The sequence below is a fragment of the Pipra filicauda genome, unplaced genomic scaffold (genome assembly GCF_003945595.2).
Source record: "Pipra filicauda isolate LSUMZ 115617 unplaced genomic scaffold, ASM394559v2 scaffold5_size6683894_pilon, whole genome shotgun sequence".
Classification (NCBI taxonomy): domain Eukaryota; kingdom Metazoa; phylum Chordata; class Aves; order Passeriformes; family Pipridae; genus Pipra; species Pipra filicauda.
In genome coordinates, this window is record NW_024104754.1 from 1,829,392 (window position 1) to 1,852,390 (window position 22,999).

The 22,999-nt window shown below is 38.1% G+C and overlaps 2 protein-coding genes across 3 annotated transcripts in view; one reads left to right on the forward strand and one right to left on the reverse strand.

The window, feature by feature from the left end:
- SLC25A12 (solute carrier family 25 member 12) overlaps window positions 1–195 on the reverse strand; it is a 45,723-nt gene extending 45,528 nt beyond the window's left edge. The window contains exon 1 of the mRNA XM_027733665.2: window positions 103–195. Coding sequence (XP_027589466.1) covers window positions 103–114 — 12 coding nt within the window. The 5' untranslated portion in view covers window positions 115–195. The remainder of the gene's footprint in view (window positions 1–102) is intronic.
- A 2,039-nt stretch (window positions 196–2,234) lies between these two features.
- HAT1 (histone acetyltransferase 1) lies at window positions 2,235–22,999 on the forward strand. 2 transcript variants are annotated; one of them, XM_027733700.2, is made up of 11 exons: window positions 2,235–2,269; window positions 3,181–3,252; window positions 5,901–5,976; window positions 7,711–7,831; window positions 13,254–13,433; window positions 13,668–13,789; window positions 14,290–14,394; window positions 14,729–14,835; window positions 17,422–17,573; window positions 18,794–18,910; window positions 22,605–22,999. In XM_027733700.2, the coding sequence occupies exons 1-11, from the start codon at window positions 2,263–2,265 to the stop codon at window positions 22,770–22,772; spliced, it is 1,227 nt and encodes a 408-aa protein (XP_027589501.1). In that variant the 5' UTR covers window positions 2,235–2,262; the 3' UTR covers window positions 22,773–22,999. The 2 variants fall into 2 exon arrangements, with proteins under 2 accessions (XP_027589501.1, XP_027589503.1); XM_027733702.2 differs by lacking the exon at window positions 2,235–2,269 and adding an exon at window positions 2,451–2,528.

Genomic DNA, 22,999 nt, shown 5'->3' on the forward strand with positions numbered 1-22,999 from the left:
GCCGGCGGCGGCCACCGCCTCCTCCCGCCGCCCGCCCGCCCCCGGCCCCGCGCGGGGTCCGCCCGCTTCCTCCTGCCACAAGCGGCGGAGCGGGAGAGTCACCTTGACCGCCATGCTGCGCCCGCCGAGGAGGAGGAGGACGGAGAGGAGGAGGAGCCGCCCGCCCGCCGCGCCGCCGCAGCAGCCGCTGCCTCAGCGCAGCGCTGTGGGGGCGAGCGCCGCGCCCGGCCCGGCCCGGCCCTGCCCTGCCCGCTGCCCTCGGCGGCCGGTGCCGGACACCGCCGTTGCAGCCGTCCGGGTGCCGTATCTGCCCCCACCGAGGCACCAGCGGCGCGGGTGCGGGTCCTGCCGGGGGCTGCTGGCAGCACCTCCACAGTGCAAAACCGAGCTCCTGTAAACGCCGCTGAATCTCATTTCTGGCGTGACAGATGCAGCTGCTCTCTCAAGGGTCAGCTGACCTGTTGGTTCCAAGTTCATCAAGAACTGATGTTCTGGCAGCTTGGCTGCAAATTGGTAGTAGCCCTGTATTTCAAACAAAGGAGCCAGAGGCAAAGTTATCAGTCCTGGCTGGAATTCAGTAACTTCTGACAGGGTCTTTAGCAGTAGAGCACACTCGTGTTATATCTCAAAATGAAAAGCATACAGGCCACAGCCGCAAGAAAGGACAAGTTCATATTTCATTTGGACAGTTCCATCACAGTAAGTGCTTGTAAAACCTGGCTTAACTAATACTACATGTTCTGTCTTGCTGTATTATTTCAAGACCCCAACAAGGTGTCTTTTATCACATGCCACTGGAAAATATAAAAAGGGCAGATTCTGGTACACGTCAAATAGCACAGTGAGATATAAAACTACAATACAGTAGTTGGCAGTTTATAATAGTGGTCACAAAACAATGGATCACTTTTCTTAAGTTTAAAACAACTAATTTTCTCTAGAAAGCAGAACTTTTCTTGGCTATAGGTCAACAAAAATTCTCCGAATATAATTCAGAGTTCACATGCTATGTCACAACTGACAACAAGAACAGTTTTGATAGAAATCTGCCTATTTGACAGGCATCTGATAGGCATTTGATAAGCATCTGACCACTAGAGTGCCTTGCTCAGCAAGTCCATAAATACCTACTAATTGCAGAGTGTCGTGGTTTAACCCAGCCAGCAGCCAAGCCCCACACTGCCACTCACTTCCCCACCAGCAGGACCGGGGAGAGAACAGGAAGGGTAAAAGCTGGAAAACTCATGGGTTGAGATAAAGGCAGTTTAATAGGGAAAGCAAAAGCCATGCACACAAGCAAAGTCAAACATGGAATTAATTCACTGCTTCCCATTGCAGGCAGGTGTTCAGCCATCTCCAGGAAAGCAGGGCCCCACCATGTATAACCACTTGGTAAGCCAAACACCATCACTCCAAACATCGCCCCTTCCTCCTTCTTCCCCCCACTTTCTATACTGAGCATGCCATATGGTCTGGAATACCCCTGTGGTCAGTTGGGGTCACCTGTCCCAGCTGCGTCTCCTCCCAGCCTCCCATGCACACCCCCCCTCCCTGCCAGTGTGGCAGCACAAGAAAGCAGAAAAGGCCTTGGCTCTGCGCAAGCCCTGCTCGGCAATAACAGAAATAACTCTGTATTATCAACCGTGTGTTCAGCACAAATCCACCACTGGCCCCACACCAGCCACTGGGAAGAAAAGTAATCGTTCTATCCCAGTCCAAAGCAGCACACAGAGTAACAATCTGTGTTATAAGCGCATCAAAAACCAATCCCTTAAAAGAAAATAGCAGAAATATCCTTTACACGGTGGCTGTAACAAGCGGTTCAGCACACAGATTTTTATTTATTTATTTCCTAAGGCTAAAGCTCTGGTTGTTTGCTCGGCTGCAGCGTGGCCGTGGCGCTGGGCCGTGCGGTCGGTGCGTGCGGGGGGCGCTGAGGCGAAGGGCGCTCGGCCGAGCGGGCGGACGTTCCCGTCACGCCGGGGCCGGGACACGTGCGAGCCCGCGCCGCCAGCATTGCGCATGCGCGCCCTCTCGGGGCGGGGCGAGGCGGGGCCGGTCACGCGAGCGAGGGCGCGAGCGGAGGGCGCGAGCGCAGGGCTCGAGGCAGCGCTGGGCATGCGCGCGAGCCGCGCGCGCCGCGCGGCACAGCCATTGGTTCCTGGCCCGCTTTCGGCGGGCGGAAGCGGAAGCGCGTTTGAGCGCGCTTACTTCCGGCGGGCGGGCGCGCGGGTTGGTTCGCGCTGCGCGGGCCGCTCGGACATGGCGGGTGAGGCCGGGACGGGGCAGCGGGCGGGAGGGACGGTACGGGGTGTGAGGAAGGGGAGCGCGGCTGCCTCTGCCGCCGGCTGTGTCTCTGTACCCCCGGTTGCCCTGGTCGTGCTCTTGCTGCGGGGCGTCCTCGGGCTCACGGCCCCCGAGCTCGGTACTCCTGAGCCGGAGTATATCTCCTTGTCCGCGAGTTTCTTGGGGGTGGGCAGGGAATTAAAAGCCCGAAACTGTTTTTACTCCCAAGTTCACTGACTGAAGTAAGCTATATTAGAACTTTCTGGTGATACTTCTGGAGTGAAGGGTAGCTGTGTTCGTAAAGCTCTTGGAAAATGCCATCAGTGAAATGTCTTCTGTGCTGGATTCTGCTTTGAAAAACAGACTAAATGCAGTTCGCTTGCTTTTTTCTCTCACATCCGCTCTGGAAGAGCAGTGGTAGCCAAATAATTGCCGGTGGTTTACATGCCACTGCAGTTCATGAACACCTGTTTGTGAAAATGACTTAATGCAAACACTTAATACGTGTTACTTAACCAGTTTTTTTAAATAACATGTTAGATCGAATTCTTAATTTCATACTTACATTTTAAAATATATGTTTAATTGGTAATAACTTATAACACTTGCTAATTTTACGGTAATGTCTTTAATTCTCAGAAACTAAATGGAGAGATGCTTGTCTGTTTTCTAGTTCTTGTTTATGGTTCCAGAGAAGTTTTTAAGATAAATCTCTATGTTCTCCATGTTACCACATTGTAGCATATTGTAGCTTTTCTTAATCTTACTTGTTCAGATTTTGTGTTGTGTGTTTTCTGTAGTTTTTACAACCCTTTTTCTAATATGATCTTTGAGTAATAGTGACACACAGACTGAACACCTCTTAAACCTTAAAAAAAACAACTTTTTCTTCAGGACTTACTGCTATGGAGAAGAAACTGGCTGAATACAAGTGTAATACAAATGAAGCAATTCAGCTGAAGCTAGGTAATGTCCCTTTTTAAATGCTGTACAATTGATATTGGAGTATTAGTACCTTCCTAAGAAATGTTCTTATACTTAAATTCACCCAGGTATTAATATGTCCTTGTTGATGTGAGCATGCAACTCAAGAAAGAAATGCGTGGTCTAGTTTGCTGAGACTACTGGAATTCAAGTACAGCTGTAGAAATTCAGTCCTATCTCTGCATGATAATCAGCACTTTATTACCATGTTACCAGAGTGCATTGGAATTACATCATCTTATTTTCTTGAAGCATCTGTTATATTCTTTGCTTCTGTAATCCTTGTGACATGGTGTAGTCCTAAGTATGTGTTGACTTCATGGTGACCATAGCAGCAGAACTAATTTCTTTAGGGTTACAAATATCTAATTATGTGTTTCTAACATCTTTCCCTTTCCTCTTTCTTTGATGGGGGGGGTGAATAAAAGGCTGAAAAGTGTTTTTGGGTTGGGGTTTTTGCTGCCCTTCCCCCTCAACATCTGGATTACACAAGACATTTTTAGTGAAATTTGTTTAAAATCTGAAGAGAAAAGATACCGATCTTTCAAGAACTGTTTATTGCTCTCTCTAGCCAATTTGCTTACTAGGATACTTAAAATACAGCCAGAATTACAGAACTCTTGGTGGACTTGCTTATATCTTAAACTTATGTGCAACTGTAATAACTTGAAGAATAAGGTGTATCTGTCTAATTTTTAATCTTTACAGCCCCTCAACTATTTGTTCCCTTGAGCAGTACATATATATACACCTTAATTTATTAAGGAAGTTGAAGTAATGAACTTGTTAAGCACTTTTCAGAACTATTAGCAGTCTGTTCTGTACAGCTTAGTAGCATTTTCAGTACACAGTGGCTTGTGAGCCAAAATGTTGTTATAAGCAAAATATTTAAGTTTTTCAGCCACTGTATTTGTGAATATTTCTCTTACTCTCAAACATTATTTCAAAGAGTAGACCGAATGTTCTATTTTTCTCTTCCACCTTTCTAAAGACAAAGAATTAGAGATAATGACATCTGAGTGAAATTTGTCTAGAAATCCAAGGAGCTACTATATCAGGTTTTTAATTAAGGTACCCATTGCCCATTTCAGCTAATTTTTTTGCTTTTTTTCTTCCAGGGAGTTTAGATGTTCCATACACTAATTGTGTTAAGAGGAAGATATGAGATGCTACAAAGTTGTACCATTTAAAAAAATACCAAACATTACATGTTTTTCATGGGATATAAAAGCAGTCATACACTATCATCTTCAGGGTCTTAATTTCTTCTGAGAATTGCTCTTTGGTTTTTGTTTTGTTTCTCCTTTGTTTGCTTTCTTTTAACACTTGTTACTTTGCCTCAAATCTGTTGCTCTCTGAATTAAACCTGAGAAGGCAAGAGCAACCATCTCCTTTGCTTTTGAGAGTGTCAGACTTTTATCTTGTCACTTGGACGTTCCTCATTCACATTTTTCTCTTTGGTTAATTACTCTCTAATATTATCAGAAAAAACTTTTCTTTGTCTCTGGTTTTACTGGAGTAAAGCAGCAATGAAGCTGTATATTCCACATGCTTTAAAAAAAAAAGCTGTAATAGTAATATTAACTCTTGCAGCATTGCATACTCCTGCTAATGCAATATCAACTCATTCAGCATTAAAAATGTGTAACAGTTGTTTTGAGCTACCTGTACTTTGTTAGCGTGACTGAACTATATCTTTAATGCCTAAGTTAAGAGTTACAGCCCTTCCAATTCTAGGCATTTTTTTTAAACTGCAAATACACAGAATGTTTAGGAATCAAGTTTCTCGCTATTTTAAATTTTTTTCCTAGGAAATCCTACTTTAATCTCTAATTTCATCCACTAATAAATCTTATATTTAATGATGGAAGAACTTCTGTCATAATTGCTGTGGAGCAACTGCTATAATCCCATAAGCATGAATAAAATGCTTGTTCAGTAAGTTACTGAGTTTGAATAGATGCCATTATAGTGAATGTTTTTACTTCACCAGAGAAAGCCATGTTTATTACTAGGCTTTGAAGAAAAGTAGAGTCAGGAAGAAAAAAAATCACTAAGTGTTTTGGTAATATTGGTACAAGTACCAGTATAATATTGTTGCAGCTGTTTTGTATGTATCCATGCTGATTCTCCAAAATTTTGTCATGAATATAAATGCACATAAATATTTCTTTCCAGTCATCTCTCCATGAAAATCATCTACAGTGAAGTGTTCTCACCTGCATCTAGGAGAAGAATGACAGGAGAAGGCAACATTGATTACATGATTGATGTGCTTATTGCAGGAGTAGCCAGCTGGGTAGTGTCCTCAGTGTTCAAGATGAAGTTAAAGGCAGAATATTCAGGAGATGCATGTATGAAACATATACATGTGTGCATCTGTGTCAATTTTTCAGTTTTATTCTGATTAGCGATTTGACATCCTCAGATCAAACAACGTGCACCTAAATTGTACAGAACGTCATTTCATTTGTGTGTCAGCCTAATGTACATAGTTTCTTAACTGAAGTTGTCTGTAGCAGAAGAATGCATGAACAGCTACCAGGGCATCTGTGGATAAACAAACCAAAGCCGATGACTTGGTCATTCTCTTTTTTCTTTTTTTTTTTTTTTCTTTTCCCCCTCCTCAGTTCGCTTTCCTGAGGATTTGGAGGATGACAACACAACATTTAATCCAGAGTACAGCCATCAAGTGTTTGGAGATGAGTAAGTTAAATTTTCCATAGTCAAATTAATAGGTCTAGAAGGGAAGAGTTGCTTCCAAATTGTTAGAAAACAAGAAATCCTGCTATACTGAGTACAGGAGGAAAATCACTGCCCTAGTCCTGCCGGCCACACTATTGCTGATACAGGCCAGGGCACTGTTGGCCTTCTTGCCCACCTGGGCACACACTGGCTCATGTTCAGCTGCTGTTGACCAGCACTCCCAGGTCCTTTTCTGCTGGGCAGCTTTCCAGCTGCTCTTCCCCAGGTCTGTTGTGCTGTAGTGGGGTTGTTGTGACCCAAGTCCAGCAGCTCAGCATTCCACCCAACTTGATGTTGTCTGCAAACCAACTAAGGGGGCACTTGATGCCCTCATTAAGGTCATTGATAAAGATATTAAACAGGACTGGCCCCAGCACTGAGCCCAGGGGAGCACCACTTGTGACCAGCTGCAGCTGGATTTAACTCCATTCCCCACCACTTTTTGGGCTTGGCCATCCATCCAGTTTTTTACCCAGTGAACAGTGCACATGTCCAAACCATGAGCAGCCAGTTTCTCCAAAAGAATGCTTTAGAAATGGTGTCAAAGTCCTTACTAAAGTGAAAGTAGGAAAGTATTGTTTCTTCTATTTAGAGTATGCTGACTTAATTAGTACTGTAGGGAAGTCAGCCACTCTGTCCCTAGTGCTGAAATGTCATTTCATATTTTCAGTAGAGTGATATTCAACAATCTGACCATAGTTAAAAAAGATCAACAACAACAACAAACCCAACCTACTAAGGAAAATCCAGATGCATGTTTCTGTGGACTTCTTGAAATAGTTATGTTTCTTAATTTCCATTTCCTTTTTAAAAGCATTCTGAGTACTCCAATTAGGATTAACTATGTATAATTCTAGTAATGGGAGAACTCTCCAATCTGTTAGAATAACTAACAAGCAAATTCTTGTTCTGGAACTTCTATTTCAAGTTTTAAATTATGAATGTGTTATCATAAAAGAAAAATCCCAGTTAAAAAAAAAATTAGCTATGCTTTAAAATAACAAAAATTGACCTGTTACTTTGTGAACACTACTGTTTTATCAAGATTTTTACTAGAAAAAGAATTCTCTATACTTCATAAGAATATAGGGTTTGTGTTCAGGCAACTCTTACTTTCAAAGTGTAGAAAAGGCTTTTGTGGGTCTTTTTTGGGTTGTTTTTTTTTTTTTACATTTGCTCAGTTCTGGTGACATTGGATAACTAAATAGAAACTCAACCAAAAACTGTCCACATACTGCTATGTCTCATTATCTGTGTTTTGTACAGTAGAAATTGCAGTAGTTTATTCCAAAATGTTATACTACACCGCAAAGTAATTTCTAATAAACGTTATTGATCGACTCATATAAATACCTGTTAAGGAGTTAAAGCTACTGAAAAAACATAAACACGGTATTAGCTATTTCAGGTATTAGCTATATCTCTCCTGAGCTGTTGCAGTAAGGGCAGAGACATTGCCTTGCTGAGTTCAGAAACATGTTGTATTTCTCCACTAGAGGAGCAACACAGTAGCAATACTTTAAGTCATTGTCTCTGTCTGGATAGTGCACATCCAGTTTGATTCCCTTTTCCTATTAGGAAGCTTACCCTACCTTACTGGGAAAGATGATGTGAGCTTCCAATGAGATGAAAGCACTGTGATGTGAATATTTTGCTTTGTGTAGAGTTCCTGATTGTTCTTTTCTTCTTTCTCAGTGAAATTGCTTTTGGCTACAAGGGGCTGAAGATCCTTTTGTATTACATCGCTGGTAACCTGTCGACGTTCTTCCGCATTGAATACACATCGAAAGTAAATGAGAAGTTTGACTGTGTGGAGGTAAGTGCAGGTGTGCTTCTGCCTTTGACATGACATTTAGAAGGTTTACTTGGGCATGGACAGGAATTCTAGGTTTAGTAATATCCCCCCAAAACATGGTTTAACTTAACAATAAACAAAAAAAGCTTCCTTTGTTGCTAAGCTGTAAAAGAGCTTTGGACTTCATCTGTACATTTTCCCCTTCTTTGACTCCAGTGCCATCAAAATTGTGTCAAGCAGTACAGTGAGACATGAAGTGCTAATACCAAAACCAATTCCACAGAAAACCCCTCTACCTGACAAGTCTGTATTTTCACGTTAACCGAGTCCAGGTTTTATGCTGAAGAGAATTCAGTCAGAAGGAATAGGAGATTTTTGTAAGCACTTCGTGATATGGTATGTGTGTCTCTTTAAATGTGGAGGACAAGTAAGGCAGAAGAGAGATTATAAAGTTGTGGACAGGTATCATGTGTGCTTTACATCTTAAAGGAATATGATATACAGTTATCTGCAGTTATCTGCAGGGGTTTTTGTTTGTTTTTTCTATTTTTGCCTACAGGTTTTCTGAGCTTATAGAATACTTGTAGAAAAGATTTATTTTCTCTCATACTGTCTATATGCTCTCAGAATATTCTGAGAATATTCTGAGCTGTATTTAAGTTACTAATTTCAAGTTCATTGGAGTTTATTTAAATAATTGCAAGGAGAGGCCTATTGTAAAGGGAGAAATACACTGGAATTACTTTGGTAAGTGAATTTTAAAGGTTTGTCCTTCTTTATTCTGAAGGTGTTTTAGAATATACTTACTTCAACAGGCTAAGTGCCTGGACAATATCTGAAATACTTTCAAGGCTAGAGCAACATATCTTAGGAGTGAAAGGTCATGTTCTTCAATCTTAAGAATGGTTTTGGAAATAGGGGAAAAAGGAAAGCTGTTGGCAATGTGGTAAACATTAAAATCAAATGGTTCAACCTTTCACCAGTATAATTTCATAATTATCACAACAGGAATCCACACCATAGCACCTTTTTACTGACAGTCTATTTTCTGTACAAATGGCAAACCCACTTTACTTTTCTGGAGGTGCAGGCAAGGTAAACAAGGTCTGTCTTGTCCAAAGCATACTGAAACTTCTGATTGCTCAGAATCATTGCTTTTTTCAAGCCCTGTTTTCTATACAGAATTATTACTCCAATTGATTAAGGGATCGAGGTGAAGACAAAAAAGAGGATCATTTTGAGGGAGGCTTCTCTGTGCTTTCCAGAGCATTTACAGGCTTTGACTGGATGGGAAGAATGTGGTTGCTTACTCTGTGCTTTCCTTGGTGTTACTAACACTGTACATTCAAATAGACTGCTCATATTGCTGTATCTAAACCTGTGTAGAAAAAAAGACATGGCTGTAATCAATCTTGGTCTCATTTGTATTTGCCATCAGTTTAACCACCTTAAAGTATGAATGCATTTGCAGAGATTAAAACATAAGCTGTCATTACAGCAGGATGTTAATTTGAATGCACATTAACATTTATTTTTCTGAGTTAACTGTTTGTTTGCTGATCTCTGCTCCTTGAGGATAATTATACTAAGAGGCAGATTATCCACCATGCATGACAGATAATCTTTGTGCTGTGAATAGATGGTGTTCAGGAAAGGACAGCAGTTTCTGCCTTTAACATAACTGTTTACAAGTAAGATGTTGATTTTAATGCTCCACAAAGTTATTCACAGCTTAGGATTTTGTATCTAAATACCCCTACAAGCCCATTCAATGGTGGGTGGTTTTATTCTGTGATATTAAATTTGGTTTGATTATTGCTAAAGCAGCTGCTACAGTCCCTTCTAGGGACTGACAGAAATACTTATCCCAATACCTCTTCTTTTTTTTTCTCCAAGATGTTTTTGAACATGAGGAAAAGATACAATCCTGAAATGTCAAGAGACAGAACTCCAGTCATATTTATACATCTGAACATGGTTTAGCTCCATCTTTATTGAGGAAGGCTCAGCAGAGTATGATTGTGTTTTGAACAGAAGTTGGCACTTCATTTAATGAAAATAGACAGAATTTTCCCCTGGGTGAAGTTGATTCTTTCAAATATCTGAAGAGAAGCTGCTTTCTTCTAGTGTAAATATTAATAGCATTGACCTCTGCATTGCTGCTTTGAGATTTGCAGCTGTTCCAATATTTTCCTTTTCATCTGCATTTTATGATAGGGTGGAGGAAAAGTATTTCACTAAACTATATATCTTGCTTTGCAACTAGTCTATACGTTTATAGACTTTGATACAAAAGTTAATGAAAAAGTGTTATTTTAATATTGGCATATTTTTCTTTCTTTCATGTAATACTGTTGATCACTCCATTGCTCCCCACTGAAACACATGCATGTGTTAGAGAAATTCAACTTTTAAATATGCTTCTGTAATTATTTTAAATTCAATCACTTTTTGAAACAGCATCTACATGGTATACAAATGTCATAGCTGCCTGTTAGTACAAGAATAATCTCTATAGTAAAATTATCCAGATTCAAATGCAATGTACAAAGACATTACCCATTTAAACAGTCCTACTAGAAATCAAGTGTAATTACAAGCCTATACCAAATTCCCTGTCATCACCACACATGATTCTGATTATGAAGGTAATACATTACAGGCAGCACTTCCATGAACCAAAAGCTCAAAAATTCTTGGCTGGCTTAATTCAGGCTTTTGCATGCTTCATTGTATGTGGCTTTGCCTATGTTAAACATTGTTGGAGTAGTCAACAGGATTGTTTTTCTGAGGAGAAACTTAGGTGCCATTGTGTGCATCCATTCCTGTTGGGAAGATATGAGTGAAATTAACCTCTCAACAAGAGCAAGGAAATACACAAGGGAAGGCAGTAAACAAATTCTGGTAGGTCCTTGGATTATGAGCACCTCAGAAGGGTTTGGAAAGGGCCTACGAAGTAATTAATGTTTCTGGCTTACAAAGTAATTAATGTTTCTGTTAAAAAGTACAGGTGTTAATGAAACATTATTTTTTATGTTGTCGATATGTCAAGATTCCAGTATTCCAGGACTTGCTAATTGAAAATTGGATCACTTAAACTTCTGCCACCACTCCAGCTGAGGATTCTGGGATTTGCTCTGTAAGAGAGAGAAATCCTGTTAACCCTAAAAGTAACTAAAGACTATATTTTCATTTCTTAAATTATGTCAGATCTGATTTCAAGGGGAGAGAATTTTTAGGAGGCAATAGGTGAAAATATGTTTTAGTCATATAGAACCAAGAAGTATTATCTGGTGCTTTATCTGCTAAGTCTCTGTCATCTTTTAATCCTTTCTATTTTTTTGAAAGTAAGATATTTCCTTGGTGGCAGCCAGTGATGGATGTGTTATCTTACAGGCTTTCAGCAGGTGAAAGTTTGACTTCCTTCTCACCACTAATGAAGAAAGTTACAAATATGAAGGGAAGCAAAATTACTTAATCATTATTTATATGGTACCTCATACTGTATGTTCACCTTGTTTAGATAGCTTCCACATAGCCTGAGATACTGAACTGATGCTTGGAAGTACTGTTTTAATTCTTAGTTATTTTTACATGCCTATTTCAGCTATATAAAATGAGTCACTATGGATTCTTAGTTGTGGTTCCCTACAGCTCTGTAAGCAGTGTGCAGACTAAGATTTGCTTAAACAGTGCATTTGCATGGTTTAAAAAAAAGTAATTTCTAAAATGTGTTCCATATAAATATGTTTTTAAATGTATTACATTGATTCTGAAAAAATGGCTGATTTTATGTAATGCACTTAAATCAGTAAGTGTAAAGAAAATGTTTTAGTTAATATTGGTCTGTGAAGAATAGCAAAGACTCCAATAAATTATCTTTGTTTTGAGAATGAAATGGATGTAAAGACTGTACATGTTTTAACTTGGTTCTTACACCAAGTATTGTAGAGCTGTATTTTAACTGCTTAATAGCTCTCTCTCCAAATATAAATATAAATGTTGGTAGTACCAAACCATTAAGAATAAAACTTGTTTGTGCTGAGCTAAACCCATCTTTCTCTACAATAAAACTGTAACTGAATGATAAAGTGCTATTCATTTGCAGGTGCATTGCTTCTACTTAAGGGCCTATGGTTGAAAGGACAGGAATTAGTAGCATGTTGTATTAGCCTTTTGTAGTGTATTTTGTTCTAAGCATCTTAATTTCCCTGTTTTGAATGCTAAGTAGCAAGGGTCTTGGTTTTGAACTAATACCCATCATGCATGTAAACGGTGTGAAAGAGCTGCTTAGTAAGTTAACACAAAGTGTTCTTGTGTCCGTCCTTGTGGAAATAGATACAATACAAACATTACAGCTGAACTCACGGCAAACTCCATTAAGTAAAAACCTGGATTCATTGTCTAGAGGAAAGTTTGAATTGAATGTAAGCTCATTTTGTTGAATGTAATGTCAGGCTTTTAGGGGTTGTATTGAGGAGAACGGTTTTGTTAAGTTGAGACCAATTCATTAAGTTTTATTGCCTGGTGAGAAGCAGTAATACGTTATTGTGAAACTTCATCAAATATTCATGGTTAAAAAGAAGTAGTAAATGTATTCAATCAAGTGGTCTTCTGGGGGTCTGAAAAGGATTATGAAGTCTGCTCAGCTGATAGTCTCTAACTTTTCAGATAACCAAAGTGAAATCTGTGAATTAATTTTGGTGTCAGAATATTTTGTCTTCCACAGTATGTTAGACTACAGGTCAGATTTGCTGACAGTATTCTTAAATTGTACTATTTTATGTCAAACTTTGTTTTCAAAACTGTCTTTTATTAGAATGGGGGATGTGGTTGTCTGAGTTTGTAATGTGTTTTGGAGCTGATCCTGTAGACAGGCATTTCAAGCAGAGGGACACAAGAATGCAAGAGTGTGCTAGCTGTCACTTTTCTGTTTGGGAGCTAACATTTTTGATCTTTGTGCCTGTTTCTCTGCTTAGTTCTGCATTACCTAGTAGTTATTGCAAGCTGCTTGTTTGGGAACCTGAATTCTACAAGGCTGTGTTGCATAGCATAGTCTGGGAGAATTGCTGTCTGGAATGTCTTAGCTTCTGAATGTGCTCCACTTACAGAATAGCTATCAACACTCTTAGGCAAACTTGGACAAGTGTAGCAATCTCTAAACATAATAGTGTTCATTAACTTATGCTGTAACTAAGAGCTTTTTGATGCTTACAGTGGCTGGATTGTGACCTTTCTGATTTCACCAGTGCAACTTCTTTACTTGCTGGAAGGTCACCACTAAACAATAGAAATGCTTCCCTTCTTTTTTTTTTTTTTTTTTTTTTTAATTACTGGTAGGCCATATCATCTCTCATATAGTCATTTCTTATAGCACAATAATGACATCAATGCTGTTTTTTTCTCATCTTCCACTGATCCTGCCCCTTTTTGTAATCTGCAGGCAGATGATGTTGAAAGTAAAATTAGAGAAATCATTCCGCCTGGTTTTTGCACAAACACAGATGACTTTGTGTCTCTGCTGGAGAAGGAGGTCAACTTCAAACCCTTTGGAATGCTGCTACACACATATTCTATCCATAATGAGGAAGCCGGTGAAGATATAACATACCAGATATACAAGGTATGAAAACTTAAGTTCAACTTCTGCTTTTGAGCAACCAAATGCAATTTTATTTTGCAAGGATGCACGGTCTGTCATGATTGAACCATAGTATATAAATAGTATCATTTTATCCATTTATTAATCATTGTAAACATGCTTTTTTATACTGATAATTTAATTAGGTTTTGCATATTTTTTTTCCTCTTACATCTGTGATAGGTTTCACCTGACTTCTCCTGGCTTTTTCCCTAGGCTGACATGACATGTCCAGGCTTTCGAGAATATCATGAAAGGCTTCAGACGTTCTTGATGTGGTTTATTGAAACTGCTAGCTTTATTGATGTAGATGATGAAAGATGGAACTACTTTCTAGTGTAAGTACAGTTCTAAAGCAACAGTGGACCTTATTACCTCCACAAAGCCTGCATTTTAATTGTGGCTGGCCAATTATTGGAGCAGTATAATGATATTTTTCCCAGGAAAGAAAAACCATTGTTTATGAGGCTTGAGTTTTCCTCCATTATGCTTTGGGAAAGCTTGAGAATAGAGCTGAATTAAATGCTGTTGTCCGTTAGAGCCCTGAATGTAGGCTTAAACAGTAAAATGAGCTTTGCCTGTGTTTTCTTTTACTTGCCACCTATTCATCTTTATAATAGGCAAGTGCACTGAAGTGCTGTAAAGAGGCCTGATTTATCCAAGTTGCTGCACACCAATTAAGTGAATTGTACATTCAGAACATAGCAGGTGTACCCATTGGGTCCTCACAGAGTAGCTTGCTGACACTGAAAATTCAGTTGGAGAATGGAAAAGAAAATGGACACTGCATGGGAGCGTGACTGTAATTGACCTGCTTGGCTTTCTGTTTTATCTGCAGATTTGAGAAGTATAATAAGGATGGAGCTACGCTCTTTGCGACCGTAGGCTACATGACAGTCTATAATTACTATGTGTACCCAGACAAAACCCGGCCACGTGTAAGGTAATTGGCGGTGTAACTCGTGCCTTGCCTTTTATTTCAGAAGAGGGAACTGCTGAAGTTCCCAATACTTGTTTATAATGGTGTTGATTTGTTTAAAAAAATCCCCATTATTAGCTGTCTGTGCACTGATTTATTTCATTGTTTCCTTCTTGAAGCGGAGGGAATCTCAAACAAGTTTGGAATATTTAACAATTTTAAGACTCTGTTGAAAATTACATTTTAACATTAAGGTTGCTACACATACTTTAATCTAAAATGAAATACCATTTTGTTTTTAAGACTTTATATTTGCAAATGCATAATTTGAACTGAAAATGCATTCCTTTGTCTATAGTCAGATGCTGATCTTGCCACCATTCCAAGGAGAAGGCCATGGTGCTCAGCTGCTTGAAACAGTTCATAGATACTATATGTCTTCTCCTACAGTACTTGATATAACAGGTTTGTGTTAAATTTTTAACAAGCAACTTGTAGCATTCACAGGTTGTTAGCCCACAAGCTAATTTCTGTGTTCATTTGTCAGAATTACACAGCCTTTTGAAGATTCAGCTTCTGCTCAGTCCAGCATCAGTAGTACCCTGGTTTACAGAAGTGGTGTATATAATGTAGCTCCTTAAATACTTTACTTAGAGAACAGTACACCAGGAAAATTCCATCCCTAGCATGAACGGATTACCAGCTAATTAGCCATTTTATTGTGAGATACACAGCTGAGTTTGCCAAGAGATCAAGCTTTGTCAAATTCCTTGTTCAACTTCCTTCTGTTAGCCAGAACTCAGACTTCAGGGGGCACACACTCATCTAACTAAAATAGCATATTAATATTAGTGTGCAAGATGAAATTTTACAGACAGTAAAAGTCCATAGAGAACTTGTGCTCTAGGAGCACACATTGCTGGCTGAAGGCATCTGTGATATTAGAGGTGTGTGCACAAATACCTAAAAATAAAAGATTATTGAGGAAATGGCAGGGGGGATAAAGGGTGGATGTGCATAACAAAAATAACACTAGAAATTGCCACAAGTGTGACGTCTGTCCTGTGGTTTCAAGTCTAGCATAGGAAGAAATATAGTTGAAGCACAATTTGACCATTCAATTCTATGTGCAGTCTCATCTTGGTTAGAAATAACTCCCCATTCTAATTAAAACACAATTGACTGCTTGCTTCATAATGCATTGTTGCAGCATAATCATAACAAAAGGTAATCCACCTCATAATTTTAATCCAGTTCATGGGAACCCAAGGAAGTATAACTGTTTATGCAACAGAAAATCATCTGCATCATGCATTTACTTTTTCCTTTTAATAGTACAAAGCTTTAACTGAGGATGAATAAAGTCTTAACATGGTACTGCGTAAATCATTTGACATATGCATGGCTCAGTGCCTTAAATACAGGGTTGTAGCAACCAGTAAATGTGCACTAAAACAGGGTTTAATTTTTTTATGGAATGAAGCAGGAGAAAGTTTACAATATTCTACGTGTCATTCAAGGCTCTTACAGAATTATTTTTTGTCCTTTTGAGCGGGAAATTCGGCTGCACAATCCTGACATTGTCAGGATATTTAGTTACGTATCATCTAAAATTGGGAAGTAAAGCCTTTAACCTTTCTGAAAAGAGTTAACCTCTTTGAAAGAGCTAACGATGTATTAAAAAACTTTGGAGTTTCACATTTACAACAAATATTTTGTTCTGCTTATACCTGGTCGTGCTGACACAAGCAAAATGTATGCTGATAGTGCTTACTGTACAGAAACTGCCTCATGTTTCTCTTAACTAATCTGAGCTCAAACGAATGGAGTTAACTTTAGTGCACCTTCTCCAATCTGTTTTGTAGAGTAAGTGCTATAAGGTTTGCCATACGAGATTAGGCCACTCATGCATAAAACATGTTAACTGATACAATCATCATAAGCATCCTCCAACCAAAAAAATAGTTGTGCAGTGCTGCACAAAGATAGCAAAAACTTCTATCCCAGTCCTTGGTAACTTTTTTTTTTCTTTTTGATCATTCTAAAACTGCAAATTCCAACTATTTACAGTGTTCCTCAAAACTAAAGAAAAACACAGGTGGGGTATAAGCTGGTTAGCAATAAACTCAACAAGTTCATGCAAAAATGAGGGTTGGGGGAAAACATGGCCCTGCTACTTATTTGTGGTGAGCCTGTCTAAACAAACAAGGAAGAAAGAAATATATTCGCCATGTTGTTCATAAATAGGAACAATGTGGATGGGACCACTTTGATGTTAACTGAGGCTAGTTCTCAACTTCGGTGTTTTTTTCTTAAAGCAACAATTTTGATAGCTATGCTGTCATTTTAAGCAAAATGGAAGTAACTTGAAATTGTGATCAGCTTTTGCTTAGGTGCTTCCAGCCTTTTAATTGTGGATAATCGTGTCTTTTGGGTCTTTCTACCTTTTCCTGTCTTCCTTGCTAACATAGACTTTAACTCGTGGTCAATACCTGTCTTCAGCTAGCTTACTTGTGTACAGTAGGATATTTTCACCACTCTTTGTCCACATAATTTACTTGTGTTTTAGTAGTTCTACCACTCTGTCAAATATAGAATAGACGGAGGATATAGAAAAAAAGGTGTTATACACAGAATAGTCTTACTTTTCCCAAGAAGTTAAATGGGATTGAACGTGTATGTTGTCAGTTTCTTATAAATGCACATAATATAAAACTGTACAGTACTGCATACACAAAATGTTACAAGTTTCTCTTTCTGTGACCTGCTTGATGTCTGCTGTCAAACACCTAAACCTTTGATACCAATACTTAAAATTAACTAATTAAACAACACAGTTGTTTATATCACAGAATAGTCTGAGTCAGAAAGGACCCACAAGGATCATCGAGTCCAAGTCTTAAATGAATGGCCCATAACAGGATCAAGTCCACAACCTTGGTATTACACTGATGAATGCTGTATCCGCTTTTGTTGTCCATAGTTCCTTGTAGTTACATCCCAGAGATGAGAAAACAAATAATGCTGATAGGCTTTTTTTATTCTTTCTAGCTGAAGATCCATCAGAGAACTATGTGAAGCTAAGAGACTTTGTTCTTGTAAAGCTCTGTCAAGATTTGCTGTGCTTTTCCCCAGTAAAGTTAATGCAGGGTTTCAGTCAAGAAATGGTGACGGAAGCTCAACAAAAATTGAAAATAAATAAGGTACTGAATCAGAACCATTGTAGTTGGACATATTCTTATCAAAATAATAGAATAACAATATAAACTTAGAGATGGAGACTTGGAATTTACACACTCTGGCTTATTTTGACAGTTTTTTAGGATGTATCTGGAGAGACCTAGCTATTGGTTTTAGATAAATGCTTTTTTTACTTAAAAAAGTCTGTTGTTGTAATAGAATTTGACATGGTTTTGATATCTTTTAAGTGTATTTATGTAAATAATAAATGTTGCTTTGGGAATAAACACCTAAGTGGTAAACAACTGCTACTAAGGCAACTCTAAACACTTGGAGAACTGAACAGGTGAATTGAAAATTAAATTTGCTGGTAATCTCAGTAAGTTATTAAACTTGTTTGTGAGTATAATAGTGAAATGGCAGAGTTGCTTAATAAAAAAATGTATTCAAATGTGGTTTAATGAAAACTTTGAGGCTTGAGGGATGGGGAATGTGAAGCTATATTCAGATGTGTTCATGAAAATGGTATCGTTTGTGAAAGCCTTCTGTATTTTAAATCTGAAAGGATAAATGTTCGGTTTGATTTTTTTTTTAATGGTATAAAAACATAGCAAACAAACCACCTTATTTAGACTTGGTCTTAAATTCTGCTTTCATACAGATAGAACCTGTAGGGTTTTTTTCTCCTCAGATGTCATACTGTCAGATAGTGATACCAAAAGCACTTCTGTGTTTCCATTTACTAATTAATTTTCTTCACTAGTAAACAGAAAACTTTAAATATTTTTGTTTCATTTTCATATTTAGAACTTCGGGGGCCTTCTGAAGGACAGTAGGTATATGGGGATTATTAAAATTAGCAAAGTAGATACTGTTTGATATTGTTTAATGTCACTCTAGTTCCAGTCCTTCAGTTCTTTGAAGTATTTTTGGATTCTGGTTTCTGGGCTTTCTGCTGTTTATTAACAGTAGGTCCTTGAAGCACCTCTACAGCTGGTGCAACACTTTGAGAGACCGGACACTGGCTGCATGGAAGAAAATGGTTTTGAAGTTAAAAGAAGAATGTTTATTCATTTAACCCAGCTGATAGGAGGATAGATTTGACAGAGGCTCTGTCCACGCCTCTGATTGTCTTCTGATAGGTTGAGGAATTACTCTAATATTTCAATATTTCTCCACTTTGAGTTCTGTTGAGTGACCTCTTCATTCAGACGTGGTTTTTATTCTCCTTTCTGTTCGTCAGCAACACACAAGACGAGTCTATGAAATTCTCCGATTGCGTGCAACAAACATGGGGGATGCAGAACAGTCCAGGAGCTACCGGTTGGACGTTAAAAGAAGACTGATTGGCCCCTATAAGGTGTATATAACTTAAGTATCATTTAATACTTTTTTCCAGGGCTAATTATACTTGATTTTACTTTCATTTCCATAAATGTAGTTGATGCCAATTATGTTGCCAATCAACTACTATTAGTTATGCAGTGTTCAACTGGCACGTGTACAGATGAAGAGATCATTCGTACGTTGCAGTGCTGAAGATCCTGACTGTTTCCTGCCCAATTCCAGCAGGAGGTTGCTATTAAGCTTATGCTCTCTAGCTACAAGTGGCATTATGCCCATGTAGGTTTAAGGGGAAAAAATTGTCAATTTCTTGAAAAGGCTAAAAATATATCTTAAATAGGCAAGCCAAAAATGTGAAGATGTAAATGCTGTAATAAGTTTATACTGCAGACTAGGTGGTAGTTTAGGTTCCTGTTCTACTTGTTAGCTAGGTCTTAACAACTTGCTAGAAGTAATCAACATAGAACTCTGTGCAGATGGAATATACAGTAATTTCAGCAGTAAAACTCAAGCAAATACTAAACTAGATACAAAGTAATTTTCTTAGTTCCTATTAATTATGGGTTCCAGGATCTTCAGTATGGTTGGTCTGTGTTGCATAAACTGACCCTTTGACATACAGGTTGAAAAAATTATATCCTAGTTGCTAATGGCATCAGTCTTTGACTCTTGATGAAAAAAGACCACAAATAAATCTACATTTATTGCTAGAACTGGCACGTTAGCTACTCTCATCAATTAGGTACTTGCTAAGCAAACCAAAATCCTGTTGAAAAAAGAGTATGAGGAATACCTCGATTAGCTTGCAAACCTTCCTAAAGCAGCACTTACCCTGTTATACCACAATACCAAAACTTTGATTGTAGTCATGTTGGGATTATGGGGGCTGTTAGCAGAAATGAGAGCCCAGCACTGTATTAAATACTTGTCTGATCTGGAGATAACACCATGTCATGCTGAGTGGCAGAACCTTAATCAATACATTTTCTCTTTCATGAGTGTCTTGTCTCATTTGTTAAATTTCAGTCAGTGCCCACTACAAATAAGGTGATTTTTCAGCAAACAGGACTATTACATCGTTTCAGTTAATTCACTCAGCACTGAAGTCCTGTGGGGGAAATGCAAAATTCCCAATAAGCAGCTTCAATTCTACTGCTTCCAGCAGGTGTTTCCACTTCAGTCTTTGCATGCAATAAATGCACGGATAATGAATGGATTTTGTATTGCTAGATATGCAATATTACTACTTTAGAATATTGCATTTCTGATTTTTTCCTGTTATTTCAATGAGGATTCAAAGGAATCCTTAAAGCAGCCAACACCTTTTTCCCTGATTTTAAGTTTCATGTTCTGAAAGTCATCTTGTTTGTGATAGTTCTACCTAGTAAACAGCTTACTCATACACTCATTTTAAACAATTTCCAATAAATTTTAGTTACAGTGCTGTTTTCAAAAAATTTTCAGAAATAAAATTAAACTAACTTTTAGTATATAGATGGTAATTTGGAGGGAGGGGGAACAAACTTTAATAAACTATCAGGAATACTACTGCATACTCTAATACTGGTATCATTTTATTATGTGAAGCATATGATAGCTTCATTTTAATAGTGCTGTATAATAGACTAATTCTAAATTGTCACTACCTTAGTAGAAATGGTATTGCATCTTACAGCTATTTCCTGGCTAACAGTAGCAGTAATAAAACTACATGTGGAAACTTCAGGGAAAAAACATGTAATACATCTATTCTCGTTGAAGTCTTCACATTAGCAAGGTTGTTAAACATACTGAGACTTTTATATACATGGCACCACTAGATTGGAATGACTGATACAGCAGGTATGTTGCTCTCTGTATAAGCAATACTAATACAGGAAATAGAAGATTTGTTATATTAGTGAACAGGGTTTAAGGTAGTTGGAGGGTGAGCATCTTGTGAAATTTCTTCATTTCTGAAGAACTCTGCTTTTGATTAATTGATGATGATTTGATTTTGATATTGGTGGACTGTGCTGGTAGACATGTCTCCCTGATCATGTCTTTGTTCTTCATGTCATCCCTGTTGGAAGTAAATACCACTGCTGTGCTGATACTTTGTTTGGGTTTGCTACTTCAACAGAATATACATTTCTGCCTAGCCCAGTAACTTGCTCCCTAAGAATTCTCTTGAAACTGCCCAGGTAAAATGTTACTGATGGCAGTTTTCAGAATCTTGTGTACCTGGATATGCTGGTAGTATATTTGGAGGGAAATGGATATTGGAACAACTGGTTATCTGAAACACGCAAAGGGAGCTTGCTTTCTACCAGGAATCTGGAAGTTAGAGATGGCCTAACGCTACAGCATCAGATGTAATGGGCATTTAAAAGGTGACAGCCTTTTTTCAGAGCTAATACTTATAATCTAAACAGATATTCCTGTTAATTAAGCAGACTTAGATTTAGAATAAGAAGGTTTTAGTTCTTCTACTGACAGAAGCTTGGTCAGAAGGTACTCATCTCTATTTTGATTTGGGCAACTCATCACATGTTTTGAGTATCTTATACATTTTGACTAGATAGAACTAACAAGAATCTAAAACTTGAACATCTGTGTTGTTTTTGACATTGATTCTACAAGGAAAGATTTCTTGATTGTTGGCAGAAATGTGCCTGGAGGCCTTATCAGGACTTAAGTACAGAATCTCCTTTTCTGAACTGAACTTTGCCTATCTGTGGAATCTGTGGGAGATTATAAAAGCTTTTCTGATCTTACTCATTTACAGTTTACTGTGATCTCCACTCCTCCTTCCTGACACTCAGCATCAACCACAGAAAGAAAACAAATATTCCTGTGAGAGATAATTGTAAAATTAGAGAACAGAAGGAGATTAATTTTGAGACTGATGGTAGAAATAGTTGGGTGAAATTTTCTTGATTCCATAGGCATTGCAAAGATTTATTGATAAGATGCCAGGCATACATAACATCTTTTTTTAATGAAATGTTGAATGACATTCTGCTTTTACAAAGCAAGAGAAGACTGAAGAATTAAAAGTACCTGAAGAACTATATATTCAGATATAGATATCAGCTGTGTAAAAGTATATCTGGGAAAAGGAAATACAAAAGCATTTTGAAGTGTTTTTAAGAAACAGGTAAAAATATTGCATGTGACACAGCAAGGAGAACTCATCCTCTTGCTGTACAAATACACTTATGCTTGTAAATAATCTTATTTCATTTCACCATTGTTACTGCTAGTTCCTGACAGTTATTACTTGAATAATTTGTAAGAATTTGTGAAACTTTTTCTGTGTACAGGAGGCTTAAAATTAATTTTTGATAGTTATGGGGAAATTAGTTGGCTGAACAGCTACATATTGGGACACCAGTGTGATTAATGCCAGTGTAAAACTAAATATCCTGGTCATTTTTCTGCAGTCAAGTTTTTCATGCCATACATCTTCAGTAGTAGGTGTATTGTTAGACCTAATCTGTTTGGTTAAGGAAAAAAAATCGAAACCATTTTTCACTTCACTAGTTCACTGGTAATACAGAAATGGTAATAAGGCTTTAACAGAAGAGATGTACAGACACTGTAAATGCTTTTCTTGAGATTAGGGACATCTTAAAGAACTAGATACTGAAATTGAATAAATTTTAATGAAATACCATATTCTTGATAATTATTGTTGTGTTCAAACTGCTATTTGTTTGATTGCTTAGAAAAAACAGAGAGAACTTGCCAAGATGAGAAGGTGTCTAAGACCAGAGGAGATGACTAATCAGTTGAACCAAATAGACCTAAACATGCAACGTGAGCAGTTAGAAGAGAGCTTCCAACAGCTTGTTTCAGATTACCGAAGAGTCCTAGAACGACTTGCACAAGCGTGAGGATCCTGCCTGTACAGGAACTTGCAGATTTCTGTACAGTGTTGTAAAGCACATCCTTAATTGCCACTTAACTGCAAAAAATCTCATGTGACGTTTTAATCACATTAAAAGTGACTTGTGTTTCTGTGCATTTTGAATATTTTCTATTTTTGTGTTGTAGATTTTAAAATGTTGTACTTTAGGTTTGGGGGCACTTCTTGCTGAAATAAACAAAGTAGATTCTCAGA